Raw genomic sequence first — 20,181 nt, forward strand, 5'->3', positions numbered from 1 at the left:
ATTTTAAATATTCTTTTTCTCTGCTCCTTCTATTCCCTTTAATAAAAATTAAAAAAAAAAAAAATTTTTTTTTAATGGAGGGATTCCAGATATCTTCAACTTGATTATTTGGGAAATGTCACATTACATGTATACATTAATGCTGAGAAAAGCAATATCCTATCAAGAGGAGTTTTTAAAAATGATGGATGAAACAAAGGTTTATGTTTCTTAGTGTAATTTAAACTTCATTTTCTGAATTTGAATTTAAAAAATCTTAGAATTAATAGAGTCCTGTTTAAGAGTTTCCCCCCAAAATGCTGAACAAAGGGGGGGAAAAAATCAAGAAATTGATGTTAAGCTTGAAAACTGACTACTTGCTAAGTGCCAGCTATTATTTTAACCACTTTTTCTTTTTAAAAACATACATGTTTTTTATATAGCCTAAATTTCTTCCAATGTAACAAAGAATATTTTTTAAGAGAGACAAAAAAAGAAAAAGAAGGGGTGAAATCAGCAAAATTGATCGATAAATCAAAGAAGTTTAAAGACATATGCATTGTTCTATCCCCATTACCTATTTTTTTCCTCCTTTGTTACATTGGCTTTTATTCTTTCATTTTAGTTATGAATGTTAACTAGTCTCATATTCTGATGAAGCTGGCCCGATAAGTGAATTTCCAAATTCCATATGAGTATGGATGCTCTCTTGTTTTATTGAAATGGCATGTAATTAGCATCTGTCTATTATATTTTGCTTTCTTTACTTAAAACATGCAAATCACTTATCTTTTGTTACCAAAAATCATTTTTTTCAGCCAAAAATAAACAAGCCATTATTCAGTATAATATTCAAATTTTGAAGAGGCTTGACCTATCACTTTCACTTTTTCTCTCTTCCATTTGATAGCCTATTCTTTGACATCATTTAATAGAATGAATTATAGCCATATTATCATTAATTGGTTGTGCTTTAATTGGTCTGTCATATATTTGGTTGATTTCTGAGTATTGATTCTAAGTTCTTGGAAAGTTTTCATTTGAACATAATGTTAAAATGATTGTGATATTTATGTTTAAAGATCTGTAGAACAAAAGTATTTTTAACCAAGTTATTCTGTATTTTATTCAGGATGAACTTACATCTTTAAAAGAACAGCTGGAAGAAAAAGAATCTGAAGTACAAAGACTACAAGAAAAACTGGTTTGCAAAATGAAAGGAGAAGGAATTGAAGTGATTGATAGAGGTAAGAATGAAAACTTTCAAAATAGAGGCTAGACGAGACTTTCAGAGCTCATATAATTCTGTCCTATGGGTGAAATCCTCCAAGGTATATATAGGCAGTGATATAGCAGAAAATGTCTAATAACTGGCTCTTCTTGGGGGCAAAAAATACCTACAACATACTTAAGTTTAATATGCATTATCAAAATTTTTCCATCAATATTTTTAATATTAGAAAATTGCCAAAATATACATATAACAATAAATTTTTATCATTTGCCAGTTTCTGAGGTTTACATGCTAACACTGCAGATTTAACTTTCATTAAATAGTGTGAGCTGACTCCAGAGTACCCCTATCTAACTATAAAGCTCTCAGGTAAAATAGAGTCATTTGCTTGCTTTAGTAGTTCACTTTATTTCAGCAAATTGTGTATTTTATTCCTAGAATAATTGAACTAGGAAATTCCTATTATTGGTGCATAAATAATACAAAATAGTGATAATTGTTCCTAAGATTGCAAAATGTTGTTCACTTCATGCAGAATAAGACTAGAGGAAGGATACAGAATCCTTTTCTATCTTTTGGAAATAGGGAAAATATATTCTTCCTTACTCTTGGTAACTCTCTGATGTACTTCTGCCTGATTGAGGATAACTGGCATGGTGGAACCAGCCTGACTCAAAAAAGGAGATCTTTGCACAAAATGATACTTTCCAAATTAAACACAGGAACCTGTTTTTTGAAAGTTATTAATGCACATATATTTTCAGTGGGAATTAGCGAGTGGAATATTGAGTTAATCAAATTTGCTTGTAAAATGACAATTTACTATAGTTTGTATTGTGACTTCTATGGAGTTGAGGTTAGCTAAGGGATGGAGAGACACAGACACATACACCCCCTCACCCCCCCACATATTTATATTCAGTGTTTATTCCAGTTCTGAGAGTTACAAAATCATGGAATGTTGTAACCTTAGGTGTTCTGTCAAAGAATCTTTTCATCATATAGATGAGAAACAAGTTATTGGAAGAGCCAGAACTCTTGATTCCAAGGCCAACGTATCTTTTTACTAGTGGTATTTTGGCTGCAGCAGGATTAAAGTGCTGACGTGGAACAGACCTGTGAGTTAGAATCATTAAGAAGTTAGTTTGAATTTGGTGTCATGTTTTTGGTACTCCCCAGAAATTGGTAATGATCACAAAATAGAAAAGGCTAAAAATATAATTTCTTATTATTAACTTAAGCTAACTTCCAATCCACTGGGTTTTCCTGCACAGATGAAAACTGTAAAAAGAAGCTCAAAGAAAAAAGTAAGGTTTTTGGAATCTTTATATCAACATTTACCATTTCAGAAGTGTAATCCATGTAACTTTGCATGTGTATTAAAATGTTGCTTTTACCAAACTTGTCAAATTGCTTCATCAATAAGCTTTCTGTGTCATAAACAAACCAGAGGATTGAGAATCTTTGCGTACATTCAAGCTCATCTTTCTTGTTCTGTCCCCAAGAGTGTACAATTCACAGTGAGCCACCACCACTATAGTAGTGTAAGAAGAAAAACATCCTCAATTGGTACTTCTTCTAGGAGACTCTTCTACTTGCATGTTTCATTTGGGTTTTATTATATTACAGAGATCTGAATACCATTCATAGTGCCATGTATAAGAGAGAGGACTAAATTCTTGTGGAATTGAGATGTAAAGAGTTCCATCTTTTTACTAAAGTTTATAATAATTCATTTATATAACACTTTAAGGTTTACATAATACATTATTAGGCCTATTTTATAGAGGAAGAAACTGAAGTCCAGAGAGGTTGTTGGTTTTCAAGTATTCTACCTTAAAATCCAGAACTCTGGTACTGGAACTCCTCTTTAGATAGCAAATTATACTTGACTTTAAAACTTAATATCTGAAAAAGAAAGTAAGCATTTATATCATATCTCTTTAACTAATCTTGACCATCATTAGTCCAAAAGAATATCTTCCTTTAAATAGTATTATGTATAAGGAAGACTGCTTAAAATGAAGGGGGAATAGTAGGTATAAGGTTATGAACTAAATGAAAACTGAACCTGAAATGTCATTAGCGTAAGGAACTCTCAGATGAAAAGCTTCCACTAATTTAGGTTGATGCTCAGTCTTGGCTGTCCAGAGCACTGAGAGGTTACATGAATTACCCAAGGCCACATAGCCATTCACAGGTAGGACTTGGATCTAGGTGCTCCTGACTACACAGTTAGCTCTCCATTCATTACATCATATTCCCACTGGCAGAATGATATACTGGAAAAAGTACTACCATGAGAATCAAAAAAACAAGATTCAGAGCCCAGCTCTGACATTGTGTAACTAAGTCACTCTGAGATTGTTTCCTCACCTGTAAAATGGAGCTAATAAAACTTGTTCTTTTATCTCATGAGAAGTACCAGGTTAAAAAGATAATTATAGAGTCAGGAAGACTTGTAATCATGGACAAGTCATTTACCTTCTCAATGCCTCAGGTAAATGAGTTACAATACACTTGCCAGTTTGTATTGGTAGAGGGATTTTCCATGCTAGTACCAATGAAATCAAAGATTAAGATGCCCTGATACCCCTCCTACAATCTACATCATTGGATTGTTACAGAAAGAAAGGATTTTGTAAACCTTAAAATGCTATCTATTTATCTATATGAGAATTATTATTATGATAAACTTGGGTATGGGGTGCTATAAATATCTGTCCCATTTACTTTGATCCTTATTCTTTAATAACTAAATAGTCTGAAAGTTTATAGATGAAGCAAAGTACTTATTATCTCTATGAAACATTAATATTGGCTCATCTTTTCAAGAAGTCATCCTTCAGCATGTGTGTTTATTTCAGTATTCACCTCTACCACTGCACCAACCTGTTGTCATTTGTATATTTGTAATGGTTATGACTAAACATCAATAGCTCTTCATTCTGTACACAATTCACCACCTTTAAACATTGCCTGTTTAATAGATGACTTTACTTTCTGGGGGGATAAAAAACCAAGTTCATTATATTTGAAGTTTGTTTTAATTCTTCTGGGTAAATATTTGTAGCTCTCATGTTTTGGGAGAGGCAGCAGTTGAGGTTGAATGTATTTATTTTTGACTTTTCAGATTTTGTTTCACCTAGTATGTGCATATATATTTTAAATTCAATTTTTGTAAGTAAGAATCATTTAATAGGTTTTTATTAAAACATTTTAATCAGAAAGCTGAAGAAATTGTATGTGTCCTATTTACCAATAGTCCATCCATGTTATAATAGGGAGATCTAGATTGACTCTTGGGATATTGTCTGTTTTCAGATATTGAAGTACAGAAAATGAAAAAATCTATGGAGTCCCTGATGGCAGCAAATGAGGAAAAGGTAGTTATGGACAAAATTAAATTTTTGTTTGATTCCATTTCAGATGTCTCCCTTTTCAATCACAATATTTATTCTCTTGTGCAAGTGAATGACAAGAGATACTTGAAGTATAATCAGAACTAGTGACTGAGATTTCTACCCTCTCTATCAGTTTTTAGTTTCAGCTGAATTTCTCTGAAGAACAAGAAAAGAAAGTTCCAGCTACACTAACTTTTATGCGTCAAACATGACTATCTCCAATCTGATACACTAACCTGTTATCTGAGAGATTGATCAAAAACATTATTTTAAAATATAGTAAAACAACATAATAAATATAATGTTGCATTTGATAATAAGTATTAAGTTGGTCATGTCTTAGGACTTGCTATATTTATCTTATTTGTTCCTAATCTGTTTTCTGATTCTTGCCTATTCTTTCATTTTCCTTTTTCTTTTTTATATTCATAATTTTTATTCAGTGAAACAAAATGAGCTATTTTTTTTCTTTCTTTTGATGTCCCTTTTTCTTTTTCCTTTTCTTAAGGAGAAAAGTTAGTAAAAAATAACTCCTAAGTTTTTTTTGCCCATTCACTGAATTCGATATATACACACAGACATACATACATATTTCATTTTTGAAGATTTAATAAGCCTTTATTGAAAAGTATGAATATTGTTTTCTCTTAGGATCGAAAAATTGAAGATCTTAGACAGTGTTTGAGCAGATACAAGAAAGTACAGAATATGGTGATGCTGTCTCAAGGGAAAAAAGGTATTATATTTTCTAATGTGCTTACTTGAAAATGTTTATTCAAGTTTAATAAAGGTGCATTTCTATATACTTTGCCTTAGTTTTTTTGATTGTCTATATATCTAGTCCCTAATTGAATACATTTTTGTGATGGGGAGCAACACTGACTATCAAGATAGCTCATTAAGTTGGACAACTTAGAAAGTTCATTTTCAAATTGGTCCAAAACAGGTTTCCATATAATTTCTATTTGTTATTTGGGGAAAGAACATTGAAATGCTTTTTTAAAAATTCATTTGACAACACTTTATAACTTTAATTTCTGAGTTCTTTCTCTGCCTTAAAGAACGTCCCTATTCATATTGGATGTTTATTTGGCTTTATGGATTGTAACCTCTTATTCTATAACTTGCAGAATGATTTGTTGTGATTAAGATTATAAATACGTAGATAAAATGCCAGGTCTGGAATCAAAAAGGTGCATCATCTTGAGTTAAATTCTGGCCTCAGACAGTTAACTAGCTCTGTCACCCTGGGCAAGTCGCTTGACTATATTTGTCTCAGTTTCCTTATCTGTCAAATCAACTGAAGAATAAAATGGCAAACCACTCCATATCTTTGCCAAGAAAATTCCAGAAAGGGTTACAGAATTGAACATGACTGAAAACAGAATAGGAGCATGGAGAATTTGAGTTAAGTACCACTTTAAGCAGAGATCATAGTACTTTGCTTTGTTCCACTTATTTTTTTTTAATAATAGCTTTTTATTTTCAAAATAAATGAAAAAATAATTTTTAGCATTCAGCTGCTTCAAGCTTTTCTCTCTTCATTCCACCACCTCCCCTAAATAGTAAGCACTTCAATAATATATAGTAAACATGTTCAATTCTTCTGTACATTTCCATGTTTATTATTCTGCACAAGAAAAATCAGATCAAAAAAAGAAAAAAAATGAGAAAAAAAAAAAAACAACCCAAAAGGTGCAAATATTATGTTGTGATCTGTAATATGCTCTCATAGCAGTTACTATTTACCAGTCTCTCCTGATTCCTAGGCCCTCAGAGTACCTCTGGCCACTGACCTTTGCAGTGTCAACTAATTCTACCAACTCGCCTCCTCTGAGGCCTTCAGAGGCCTCTGGCCATGATTTTTTGAATTGTAGTTTAATAACCAATAGTGCGAATTCGAGTGCTCAAGAACAGCAAGCCATGTGCAAACTTAAAGCCTTTATTATACTTACTCACATAATGCCCTGACTTGTTAACTCCCTAGGGAACACCTGGTCCAAAGACCCATATGTTCACTGTCAACCTCCTTACCTCTCTTGGCTATCTATCCACTTGGCTTGGCTACCCCAGGATAAAGAAAGTGACTTGCTGCCCGCAGTGGGCTTATAGAGGGTCTGTGAGGTCACACACACAGCCAATCAGAGAGAGAGCTTTCTCCTGTTAAGAAGCTATCTCGATATGGACAGGATCCCACCCAAGGGGCAGTCCTATACCCACAGAGATTACTTCTGGGCCACTCAAATCTGCTGTTGCATTGTGGCCACCCATTTAAAGGACCCTTACTGAGTGTGGATCACACTCAGCTCCCACAGTCCTCTCTCTGGATGCAGATGGCTCTCTCATCTATCACAAGTCTATTGGAATTGACCTGAATTACTTCATTGTTGAAAAGAGCCACATCCATCAAAATTGATCATTGCATAATCTTGTTGTTGCTGTGTACAATGTTCTCTCTTGGTTCTACTCACCACTCAGAATCAGTTCACGTAAGTCGCCTCAGGCGATCATCGTGCTGATCATTTCTTATGGAGCAATAATAATATTAAATAATATTCCATAACATAACTTTTTCAGCCATTCCCCAATTGATGGGCTTCCACTCAGTTTCCAGTTCCTTGCCTTTAGAAAAAGGCTGCTACTTGTTTCCATTTATCATGAAGTTTTAGTTCAATGCCATGACTCCTAGATTCTAGGAATTTGGGTACAGTTTTCATCTTCCTGAACTGAAGACCAGCAGCATATCATAGTTCAGGACTTGCTGAGGAGTTTGGAAGACATGACTTCATGTCTTCTTTCTGAGGTAACTTTCAGTACCCCAGAGAGTTTTCTAAGACATAAGTCACTAAAGAGTTCCTATTCTCATCTCTGAATGAATGTTACACACAGGGAATTCTCAGCACTGTTAAAATCATATTGGAGGGAGAAAAACATTTGAATTTACAGTGATTATATTGATCTTTATTAATGTCTTCTTCCAAGAATTAAAGATCATTAATAATTGACCTGAACTTATTTTGCTTCATTTTTACTTAGGTAAAGAAGGTGAATATGAAGAATTACCTAGCTCAATTTCAGCCTTGTTGGAAATGCAGAGCATAAGTGATCTGGAGAAAAGTCTGCCTTCTACTCCAGTTACAGGATCTCCCAGCCTTGATATATTGAACACAAGTATTCCAGAAGAGGTATTATTTTTCTTTCTTTACATCATTTTTCTTTTTGTTTTTATTTATCTATTTATTTTTAAACATTCTTTTATTTTTTTAATTTAAAAATAATTTAATCCTCTTTTAAAAAATAATACCTTTTTGTTTTTCAAAAGACATGCAAGATTGTTTTCAGCAAAATCTTGTGTTCTAAATTTTCCTCCTTTCCTTTCCATCTCCCCCCTGTCCTCAATAGCACAATCTAGTGTTCTGGCTACCTTATATCATGGAGAATATGTTTTGCAGGATTTCTTATTAATTATATGATTTTGTTAAGAGTTTTCAGAGGTGAAAACTTCCAGATTTCCCATCAAAATTTGCCTTTTCTTTCTAATTACACGTATGTGTTTAAAGAATTGCAATTAGATCTATACATTTATTGCTTCAATACATTCACTAAATATTCACAAATACATTCACTAAAATCATTTTTTGAGCTCTCTGACTTCTGGGAGCAATTGAAAATTGTTCTTATTAAAAAGACCTCTTTTCCTGTGACAACTTCCAAGGATTTAAAGAATAAATCACCTTGAATACAGTTTGCCTGAGAGAAGACAAAGTAGTTAAATGTTCTTTCCATTCCAGGACTTAGTACAAAAGGCATCTGTCACATAAGTGATGAATAAAATCAGTGCAAGAAATTAGAAACTTTTGTAGCCTACAATCTCTGTGAGTGAGTGAATGTGTGTATCTGTGTGTGTGTGTGTGTGTGTGTGTGTGTGTGTGTGTGTATGAGAGAGAGAGATTAAAAGAATATTTTTTTCTTAATTACTAACTTTAAATTCTTTAGTAAACCCAGAGAAACTTCACTATGAAGTTCATTATAAACTTAACTTTTGTTCCTGTCATAATCTGCAAGTTGATATTCAAAAGCTCATACCTGATTTGGGATATTTTCTATTTCTGTGTAGTAATAAAAAGATTCTGTAATCTCTTTTCTACAGATGTCAAACATAAAAAAAAATTGTTTATTAATTTTCATGATCTTTCTCTTTTGATTTGGCTAGATCAGAGGGAAAGGGGAAGAAAAGGAAATGTTGAGAGTAAAATTCATCAAAGATAAATTGAGCCAAGTTTCTCTGTGAAAGATAATATTTTATTAATAGGATTCAAACATAATAAGAGTGGTTTTTGCTTCAGTTTCTAGAGTAATGGCTCAAAGACTTAATTCGTTTTTATAAGGTTAGAACAAAGAACAGAACAGTGTAGGTACATCATAGGGTTGAGAATAATGACTGGCTAATTAGTTGAGGCATGAGGGATGATATGATTGGTTGAAAGATGGGAATGAGGGGTCGCACAATCCCCTACTTCTATCCTATGAGTAGGTAGTATTCATTGATTAAGTCCAAATGTCAAGTCAAAAGCTATTAGGTCAGACTTCTTTGGAGAGCAAACTAGACATCCTTGAAGAATAGCTTGGTGGGGTATAAAGATACTAAATCAGACTCCTGATGTTCACTCATATTTCCCAAGAAAAACAGATTTCCTTAAGGCCAAGAATATAGCAATGATTAGTAAGAGAGCTGGATTTCTAAAATTATTACCGGCCAGTTGAATTTCTGAACTAAGTTCAGAGGCAATTATGACTTTGGTGATTACAGGACAAAATCAAAAAGCTGTAAATGAGTTCAAAATCAGAAACAAGCAGTTACCAAATACTTACTATATGTGTGATTTGAGCCCACATCATATAAGATCAATTAATTTTGCCTAGAGAAAGATTCAGAGGGGAAAATTTAGCTGTTTTCAGGGATTTGAAGGACTATCATATATAGAGGAATTAAAATTTTTCTGGTGTGATCCTAGAGACCAGAATCAGGAACAATGGATAGAACTTGCAAAGAGGCAGATTTTAACTTGATGTCAGGAAAATTTCCCAAGAATTAGACCTGTCCATAAATGGAATGACCTACTGTGGAAAATGGTGGGATCTCCCTGTTTGGAAGTCTTTAAACAGAAACTTTTGTCAGGTTTGTTATCTTGGAGATTGGTTTTACCTATGATTTGAATAAGATCATTGATGAAGGTCACTTATAAGTCTCAAATTCTGTGAATGCTTTGGCTGCTGATAGAATATAATTTTGATGACTAACCATTTATTTGAGTTATTTTTTTTCATTGATATTGACTGCTAAATTTTTATTTACATTTTTTCTTATGACTATATTACAGCTTCATATGAGCATTTTGCAAGTTTCAGTACCTTCATTTTCATTAATGTCCAAAGAATTGGAATCATCTGAAAAGTCAAAATCTCCACCCAAATCAGAGACTGCAGCTGACATGAAGTATGTCTCCTTTAAAATACATTTTGGGTTATAAGTCTAATGGTATGGTCATCCAAAGGCTGTGCTTCAGTTTTAAAGAATGGGGGAAATATATAAGGTTATTTATTTATTTAATGTGACCAAATAAAGTGATTTTAAATATTAAAAGTAATTAAAATGTAAATTTTAAAAAGAAATTAACTATCACTAGAAACAAAGCTGTAATTTAATATACCATAATACTCTCTAACTAATTTTCCTTTAATAAGTTATAAAAATTATTAGCATTTCAGCTCTATAATAATGCTAAGTAGTGTTGGGGAATAAGATCCTCCTGGAGAGTAATTTCTCCCACTTTGGTTAATTTGACTAGAGGTCAATAAAAACCCAGAAGCAAGACTAAAAGATAAAATGTCCAATGAGCATCACTCTTTGCATGATGGCCATAAGGTCCTCAGAATTAAGGTAGACCCATACATGTATGGGGTTTTACACAGCCTTTGGGCATTGTTAACAGGTTGTGGGAGGAACCTATCCAGTGTAACTGTTTATTTGCTAAATAGAGAGACTGGATGCTGGATGTTTTGGATGGAGGGAAAGAAGAATGACATAATCTTGGAGGATTTGTAATTTGCTAACTTTGGCCTCTTAGGAGTTGCCAAAGATCAGGTTTATTCTGGTGGCTTTCACTGTAGTTTCTCTGTAGTTAACCCCATCAGACCTTGGTAGGATTTAATCTTGTTTAATCTTGTCAATCCCATCAAAATACCTAATTAGAATGTTAGAGACTTACTTAAAGGTAATAGAAGCAGTGCTCTTATCCCTGTTGTTGAATAAAATATTTATACTTCCTGCTACTTACTTTGATCTCTAAAGTTATTTTTCTGTGGTAAAAGTTGTGTGGCTCAGAATGGTGACATAATATAATAAAATATAATAAAAAGCTGCAGAGATCTCTAGGAGCAAAGCAAAAGTTTATTGTAAGTTCTCCTGAGAATTGGGCATCTCACCCTTCGAGCAGGCATTCGAAGGGAGGAGGCACCTTTTGGGACAGGTTTTATACTTTAAATAGTCCCTAAATGCAAACACCCCTCCCATCACTGAGGGTCTTAACATTCTAAACCTGGGAACCAACCAAGAAATTGAACTTGGCCAATAAGTACATAATGTAATGCTGGAGAAACTGAGCAAGACAGAGAGTAGAGACCAATTTAATAGTTTATTAAATGGAGAGATATAGTGGGACCAAATGGATCCATGTGGTCCTAGGGCTGGACAAGACTATCATCTCAAAGAATTCAGCCCTAAGTATCAAACAGCAAACTTTTTTTAAAGGATAACAAGAACAATGACATAATGGGGGAGATACCTGGATGGGGATAACCTAATTGGGGAAGGCACCTAGGATGACATAATGGGAGATACTAGAGAGGCTCCTGATATTCTAATGATGTCTAAAATGGATAAAGACCTTTATCCCATTAAACATTAAGAGGGAATAAGTATAGTGTAAAGTCTAAGATATAAGACCTTTATTCTATCAAACATTAAGAGGGAATGATTATAACCCGAGGCAGAGTAACTAAATCAAACATTAAGAGGGAAAGGTTATAACCTGAGGCAGATAGAACAATGGGGAAACCAGGTCAGGACATCAAAAGAGAACTGTGGCACAATATTAGTTGCCCATATTTGATTGAAGTAGGGAGAAAATGATGTCATGGGAGGATAACAGCAAGGGGACTTAGGTATGCCCTTGAATCAGTGTTCAAGGACCTTCAGGCCTACTCCAACTCTGAAGTAGATGAAGCCTTACTTATTTTCACAACTGTCCTGAGAGATCTCACCTCATCTCATTCAAAGTGTTTCAAAACTCAACTCACAGATTTCATCCATTTCTTCCATTACGGGATCTAATTTGTGACCCAAGTCAAATGATTCATTAATAATCTAAAAATTATTTTGCCTTTCAGTGATGGAAAAATAACTCTTGATGCTGCTTTAGAAGTGCCACTGTGTGATAATCTGTTGTAAGTAATATCTTCAATTTATATCTATTTATTAGAGGCAAAAAAAAGAAGCATTTCTCTTCCCCTTCCCCCCAGGTTAGATATTGTAATGGCGGAGAAAATGAGCAAGACAGAGATTAGAGAACAATTTAATAGTTTATTAAATGAAGAGATTTACTGGTACCAAGTGATCCATGTCTCAGGGCTGAACAAGACTATCATCTCAAAGAATCCAGCCATGAATATCAGACAGCAAGACTCTTTTATAGGATAAAAGAACAATGACATAATCGGGGAGGTACCTAGATGAGGATAACCTAATGGGAGGAGGCATCTAGGATGATATAATGGAGGGAAGTATTGGAGAGATTACTGATATTCTAATGATGGCTAAAATGGATAGACCTTTGTCCTGTCAAACATTAAGAAGGAATGATTATAGCCTCATTAAACATTAAGATAGAAAGGTTATAACCTGAGGCAGAGTAACTAAATAGGACAATTAGAGAAACTGGGTCAGGACATTAAAAGGGAACTGTGGCATAACAATATGACCCACATTAATATAGCTAAGAACTTGATGAGCAGTGAATATTATTTTTTAACCAAGTGAATTGCTAAGTCTCAAACAGAGTTTTAATAATTTTTTTTACAGAGTTTGTTATTAGGGTCAAATATGTCCTCTTATGTCATTTCCACTTGCTATATGAGGATATTTTCTTCTTATTGCAAAATAAATATATTCATTTGGAACCCATTATTATCTGATTTCATTCTAATCTAAAGTTAAAATTTTCTACAAATGTGAAAACAGCAATGATGATGTAAAAATCTAAAGCATTTTTGAATTGAAATTTGTGAAAGGGATGCCTTTTTTCTAAAGACAAATTTCACTTATCATAAAAGGTGATCCATTCTCCAAGGCAATACCAATAGATTTTGGATAGAAAATATCATCTGCATTCAGAAAAAGAACTATGGAGATTGAATTTACAACTTCTGTTTTCTGTGTTTTTTTTCTGTCATGTTCTGATTTTTATCTCCTAACATGATTCATAAAGCAATATGCATCAAAAATTAATTAAGGGGGGGAACAAGGTAACCCATTCATATTTTATTCAGCTATAGAAAATGTATTAACTTTTTTTTTAAATGTCTTCTGTCACCAACCCTATAGTAATGTGTCTAATGGACATTTATCCCATTAGTTATGTTAGATATGTTATGTTAGTTATGTTAGATACATTGCTATAGGGTTTCTCTAAATTTCCTTTTCTGAGTGCTAGTTTTATTAGTTTAGGAAAAGCTATTGTTGTGCCACAGTTCCTTTTTGATGTCCTGACCTAGTTTCCCTAATTGTCCTACTTAGTTATTTTGCCTCAGATTATAACCTTTCCCTCTTAATGTTTGATGAGATAAAGGTCTACCTTAGTTGTTCTACCTCAACCCCAGGCTATAATCATTCCCTCTTAAATGGTTGATGAGAAATACCTTTAGGTTATAGTCATTCCTTCTTAATGTTTGATAGGATAAAGGTTTATCCATTTTAGATGTCATTAGAATATCAATAACCTCTCCAGTACCTCCTTCCATTGTGTCATCCTAGGTGCCTCCCCCCATTAGGTTATCCCCATCTAGGTACCTCCCCCATTTTGTCATTGTTCTTGTTATCCTATAAAAAATCTTGCTCTATGATACTTAGTGCTGCATTTTTTGAGATGACAGTCTCGTCCATCCTGAGACCAAGATCCATTTGGTCTCAGTATATTTTTCCACTTAATAAAGTATTAAATTGGTCTCTAACCTCTGTCTTGCTCAGTTTCTCCGGCATTACACTATAAGGAAAAGAGTATAGCAGTCCTCCCCAATTCCTAACCGGCTAACTAGGAACTCTTTTGTTAGGGGAAACAGCCCCTTTTCTTTCCTTTTCAAGTCTTTTAAGTCTGCAATGTTAGACACTGTCAAAGAATGTAGCTTTTTTTTTTTCAAATAGTTCCCCCCCACCCCCACCCCTTTTAATAGCTTTTTATTGACAGAACATATGCATGGGTAATTTTTCAGCATTGACCCTTGCAATCACTTCTGTTCCAACTTTTCCCTTCCTTCCCTCCACTCCCTTCCCTAGATGGTAGGCAGTCTGATAACATGTTAAACATTTTAAAGTATATCTTAAATACAACATATGTATATATATTTATATAGTTCTCTTGTTGCTCAAGAAAAATCGGATTTAGAAAAGTAAAAATAACTTGGGAAGAAAAACAGAAATGCAAGCAAACAACAACAGAAAGAGTGTAAATTCTATGTTGTGGTCTACACTCATTTCCCAGTGTTCTTTCAATGGGTGTAGCTGGTTTTGTTCATAACTGATCAATTGGAACTGATTTGGATGCTCTCATTGTTGTTGAAGATAGCCACTTCCATCAGAATTGATCCTCATATAATATTGTTGTTGAAGTGTATAATGATCTCCTGGTTCTGCTCATTTCACTCAGCATCACTTCATGTAAGTCTTTCCAAGCCTCTCTGTAGTCATCCTGCTGGTCATTTCTTACAGAGCAATAATATTCCATAACATTCATATACTACATTTTATTCAGCCATTCTCCAACTGATGGACACCCATTCAATTTCCAATTTCTAGCCACAATGAAAAGGGCTGCCACAAACATTTTTGCACATACAGGTCCCTTTCCCTTCTTTAATAGAATTTAGCTTCTTAACCAGACTTGTGTTTCTCTCTTGTTCTTATCTCCCTCTCCCAGCACCATTTTCTCTATTTCTGATGCTTCTCTGTAGTTAATCCCATCAGACTTTCTTGGTGGAGCCTGAAGCCTCTTGCTAATTTACCAGAATATCTAGAGAGGATGGAAGTTTCTAAAATAGTGGAGACTTCCTGAAAGATTGAATCAGTAGGCTTGTCTTATTGTTGAATAAAGTATTCTTTGAATACACACATTCCTTGAATTTGCACAACTCTGAAAGCTCTCTTTCTTTGACCTGGCATTCTGCCAGTACTCCACTCTGCTTTCTGGGTGTATGCTGAATGCTTAATAAGAATAGTTGTCACCCACCTCAACTTTGCAGGCTAAATTATTCCCTTAAAAATAATTTAGTAATTGGAACAGCTAGATGGTCCAGTAGTTTAATAAAGCACTGGCCCTGAAGTCAAGGGGATTGGAGTTCAAATCCAGCCTCAGACACTTAATACTTATTAGCTATGTGACCCTGAACAAGTCAATTGCCCTCTCCAACCTTCCCTCCATCTCCCCACTTCACCCCCCAAAAAAGAGAGAAAAATGGTTTGTATATTAGCAAATTCACCACACCCAAACAGAAGACTATGATTAAAGTCTTGGCTCTGCCACATAAAAGCTTTATGATATTGATCACAAGTGATTTTTTTTCTTTGAGTTTGTTTCCTTTTATATACAACAAAAATCAAATTATCTACCTATGTGCCTCATGGATATTGCTTGAACAACTATAAAAAGGCATATTCCTCTAACATCAAAAGGTGTTTCTTACAGGAATAACATAGGAATGATATTTGGGCAAAAGTGGAAAGCCAGAAATGTGGCTAGAATAACTGGGGCTCTTTTTTCGAGCTATGATTGCTCTTCATCTGATTTGTATCATCAGTGATTAGAAGAAATATCACAATTAGGATTTTTAACATTAATTTTTTTAAGGTGAATCATTCCTTTATTTAATCAACATAGTTTTATTAATAATAGCTCCCTTATAGTACTATAATTTTTGAAATTATTTTTTCTGTAAAGTGAAGGGATTTGATTAAATAAAACTATAGTTCAACCATTTAGGAATCTTCTTTCAATCAATAAACATCAATTAAGCACTTGCTATGTGCCAGACTAGTGATTGTGCTAAATTCTGGGTATATTAAAAGAGGCAAAAGATGATCCCTGTTCATAGAAATCTCACAATCTAATGGGGGCAGACAACATACAAACATATATAAAGTAAGCTGTATGCTTTACATGGGCAAATAAGAAATAATTAACAAAGGAAAGGCTCTAGAATTAAGAGAGATTGAGAAAGCTTTTCTGTAGAAGGTGGAATTTTAATTGGGAAGTAAAGGAAGCTAAACAAGGCATTAAGGGAATATAAGGAGAGAAAGCCTTCCAGACATAGGGGATGATCAGAAAAAACATTCAGAGTCAAGATATGGAGTGTTTTGTTTATGGAACTGCAAAGTGGCCAGTGTTAATGGATCTGTGAGTATATGGAGGGGAGTAAGATAAAGGAAGATGGAGCTAGGTTAAATCGTTTTGTATTTGTTACTGGAGGCACTAGGGAACCAGTGGAATTTGTTGAATGCGGTTGGAGGTGTGACATGAATAGACCTCTTTAAGAAAATCACGTTGGTGGCTGAATAAAGATGGTTTGGAATGAAGAAAGACTTAAGGTAGGTAGATTTCCCAGCAGGAAAGTGTAAGATGATGAGGAACTGCCCCAGAGTGGGAAGCAGTGCCAAAGAGAAGAGAAAAGAGCATATTCAAAAGGTGAATTGACAAATGTGAAATTGACAGACCTCAGCAACAAACTAGAAATGGAGGTTATGGAGAAATAGTGAAGAATTAAAGATAACTCTGAGGTTGTGAGCTTTGAGGCACTGGGAGAATGGTGTCTCTTCTATATTAAACAGGGAAGGCAGAAAAGTTTCAGGGAGAAAAATAGTGAGTTTAGTTTTGGACATGATTAGTTTAAAAGGATTATTGGACATCCATTTAAAGATGTCTGAGAGGCCATTGGAGATAATGACTTTGCGATAAGTCAATTAGTTCTGACAACAATTTGATGCAAATTATTATCCCTATTTTTAGAGGTGAGGAAACTGAAACTAGGAGAGTCAAAGTCTTTGCTTCAAATCACCAAGCTGTTAAGTAGAACTGGGATGTGACCCAAGATCTTTTGGTTCCAAATCCAATCCTATTACTCAAATGGAGATTAATTGAAACTGTTATTTTTGCTCTCTAGAAAAAAATTGTTTTTATAGTAAGTAGTTTTTAAAGGAAGATTTAACTTAAAAAAAAAAGAATAAGCAAGAAAAGGAAGGAGGAAGGGTGGGAATTACTGTATAAAAGGAAAATGTGTGAGGAAATCCAGCAAATCAAATGATGGAAATATAAAGGAAAATAAATGGGTGAAGATAAAGGAGATAGATGATCATGATGCTACTGACCATCTGAACAGAAGAAAATTGATGAGGAGTTATGGAAACATACATACCAGAACACAAAAAGGATCTTATACTTGAAACTGAATTTCTATTTCTTATTGTGTGTTACTGCTAAATCCCTTCTCCCAAACTCTCTTCTAATTTTAAAAACAAAGGAAAAAATGCCTTGTAACAAATAGGTATGGTCAAGCAAAATTAATTTTGAATAATATAGAGTGTTTTTTTTCCTGAACTATGAACCCATCACCTGTCTCTCAGAAAGTGAATGACACGCTTCATTATACACAGTTGATCATAACTTGATCATAGTTTCCTCATAATGTCATTCATGTATGAATCGTTCTAATTCATCTCACTTCGCTGCATTAACTCATACTATCCAAGATTGTCTGCAATCATTTCATTGTTACTTTCTGTATATGAACACATATACCACAATTTTGTTCAGTCGTTGATGCCAATGTTAGTACTTTTCTTTTTACATACAGTCAGTCTAGGGTGTTAAATTAATACATGTATGAAGTGCTTTTCTATGTAACATAATTTGAAAATACATTCAACTCAATATCATCTGTCTGTCAGTAATTTAATTTCACATTATAAATTAATATCATTTATTACTTTATAATTTTTCTTGTTTGGGATTTTGGGAAAATAATTCCATATGCATTGTTGCTAATTAAAAAAATGATTTCTAGAAGGTGCTTCCTTCACGGAAATTATCTTCCATTTTAGGTTCCCCTTCCCATGGTTTAAAAAAACTTAAGTGTTTTAGCTAAATTAAATACATTAAGTACATAATTAATTCCTATTTCTATGTGATATTCAATCAATTCAGTATTTCTTTAGCCCACATATAGTTTCAAGGTTTTTTTCAAGATGTTTTATATAAGAAGAGAAAGATATTGGTATAAGACTTATTTATTATTGATTTATCTTATTTTTGTTATTTTTAGATCTTCAACTCTGCAAAAATCCAGTAGTCTGGGCAATTTGAAAAAAGAAGTTTCTGATACGGTTGGTTCCTGACTGGTTTCTCTTATTGCTCTGAAAAGAGGAATATTTTTCTCATTTTACAAGTGAAAGCTACAAGGGGTAGCTTTAGTATTGCCATTTCTCTACCTTGTACCTGAGTTAATGAGAGCATGAGCAAATATGAATATGGAAAGTCACTTATCTATTTGAAAAGAAGGGAAATTGAAACTAATAACTTCAGGAGACTTTCTTAGCCATTAAAGGAAATGTTATAGCACATCTTGCAGGCACTTCATTAGAAGCTGTGCTGGGATTTTCTTGAAAAATAGCACATAAGTATAGAATATTAAGTTTTATCAGAGAGAATTCTCTACAATGAATGCTATAAATTGCATGCTTTTTCCTAATAATTGTTTTCCTCTCCATACAGGAAAAGGAGCCTCTTCAGATGCTTCCAGAGGTGAGACTTAGTATAATTGGCTTTATATAACTGATAATTTAAAAAGTTCATTCAATAAGCTTGAAAGAGCCAGGATACACACTTTTGTCAGAATAAAGTGGGGACAGGGAAAGGGTGGGGGGGATCAATTTTGTACTTGAACAATTTTAAATGTCATCATGGAAAACAAACACATGCTTATATCATCATGTTTAGATTGCATGTAACTGGGCTTTCTCATGAAGATTTTACAAATCCCACTCTCCCCCATCTCCAGGGACTCTTATATAACCATCTTCAATAGAGATATTCCCAAAGTCCATGTGTTCTTTGCATATTAAATTGTCCTATCATGAGTTACTCCATTTCTGAATTGTGCCTGTTATCAATCCTTGGTCCAATAGTATTTATAATTGTTTTGCAAGAAAGCTTTATATAGTTATAAAACATAGCAATTTTCCTAGAGAGCTTTATTTTTCTAGGGGATTGTGAAACAGGTTATTTTTAGTATTGAGGGAAGGTGATAGTGGAAAAGAATTAAAGTAAGCAGCTGGATAGGAGAAGCTTAAGGATAGCAGAGTGATGTTTATCTGTAGAATAGGAGAAGTGCTGAGGTAAAGGTAAATGAATAAAGAAACAAATGGATGATTAAAGAACTTATCAAATGCTTATTACATGCAAAACACTGTGTTAAATTTAGGAGATACAAAGAAAAAGATTGTCCTTGCTTTGAAAGAGCTTATGTTCTAATGGGATACATAATATATGCAGAAACTTTTAGTTGTATGTGAGAGAAAAGTCCCATGGTCCTTGGGGTCTCTTTCTGTCTAATATTGAACCATTTGACAGTGCCAAGGACTTCGGTAGCAAAGTTCTTTTCTGGGGCTTCAGTAACTATGGATGTATTACCTGGGAGTTCCAGGGGGAATCTCAGGGTGCTTTCTGTGCTAAGGGTCCTGTATGGGAAGCATAACTGTTCTTGAGACTTCATGGATCACGGTCCTGGGTTGAATCCATAGGGATCTGAGGGAATTAGAATCAGTATGATGATGCTTGACACAGGCTCCGGCCTGTGTTGTGGTGCCTTGCCAGTTGGGCTGGCTTGCTTGCCCTCTGTGTCTCAGTTGGCAGGAAATCCACAGATCAGATGGCAAGGGAGAGGAAAGGGAAATTCCAGTGGCTTTGTGAGCCAGAGGTGAATCATTTTGATGTTGATGTTGAAGCATAATTTACTGAATAGGAATACATTTAAACATTTGATTGTGTACTAGTGTCCTAGTGAAATAGAGTAAAATATAGTCATGGGGGAACAAAATTAACTTAAAATTTTAAGGTACAAGTCAGCGAACTTATTTTGTTCAGAGCACAAAGAAACATCAAGTAACCCACAGAATAGAATTGCCTGTATGAGAGAAGCCATTTTCTATTGGTTTTTGTAATATACAGAAAAGCTTATATTAAT

General features: G+C 34.0%; 1 protein-coding gene across 8 annotated transcripts in view; it reads left to right on the plus strand.

Annotated features, from left to right (window-relative positions):
* The window catches only part of PPFIBP1 (PPFIA binding protein 1), a 187,793-nt gene that overhangs the window by 146,934 nt on the left and 20,678 nt on the right, over positions 1–20,181 (plus strand). For 4 of the 8 annotated variants that reach the window (XM_031938061.1, XM_031938063.1, XM_031938064.1 and 1 more), the window contains 9 exons: positions 1,112–1,226; positions 2,488–2,520; positions 4,538–4,599; positions 5,269–5,353; positions 7,654–7,802; positions 9,999–10,114; positions 12,067–12,123; positions 18,262–18,322; positions 18,711–18,740. In XM_031938061.1, coding sequence (XP_031793921.1) covers positions 1,112–1,226; positions 2,488–2,520; positions 4,538–4,599; positions 5,269–5,353; positions 7,654–7,802; positions 9,999–10,114; positions 12,067–12,123; positions 18,262–18,322; positions 18,711–18,740 — 708 coding nt within the window. The remainder of the gene's footprint in view (positions 1–1,111; positions 1,227–2,487; positions 2,521–4,537; positions 4,600–5,268; positions 5,354–7,653; positions 7,803–9,998; positions 10,115–12,066; positions 12,124–18,261; positions 18,323–18,710; positions 18,741–20,181) is intronic. The other 4 variants (XM_031938062.1, XM_031938067.1, XM_031938065.1 and 1 more) reach the window with 1 other exon arrangement.

This window comes from Sarcophilus harrisii, chromosome 5, assembly GCF_902635505.1.
Source record: "Sarcophilus harrisii chromosome 5, mSarHar1.11, whole genome shotgun sequence".
NCBI lineage: Eukaryota > Metazoa > Chordata > Mammalia > Dasyuromorphia > Dasyuridae > Sarcophilus > Sarcophilus harrisii.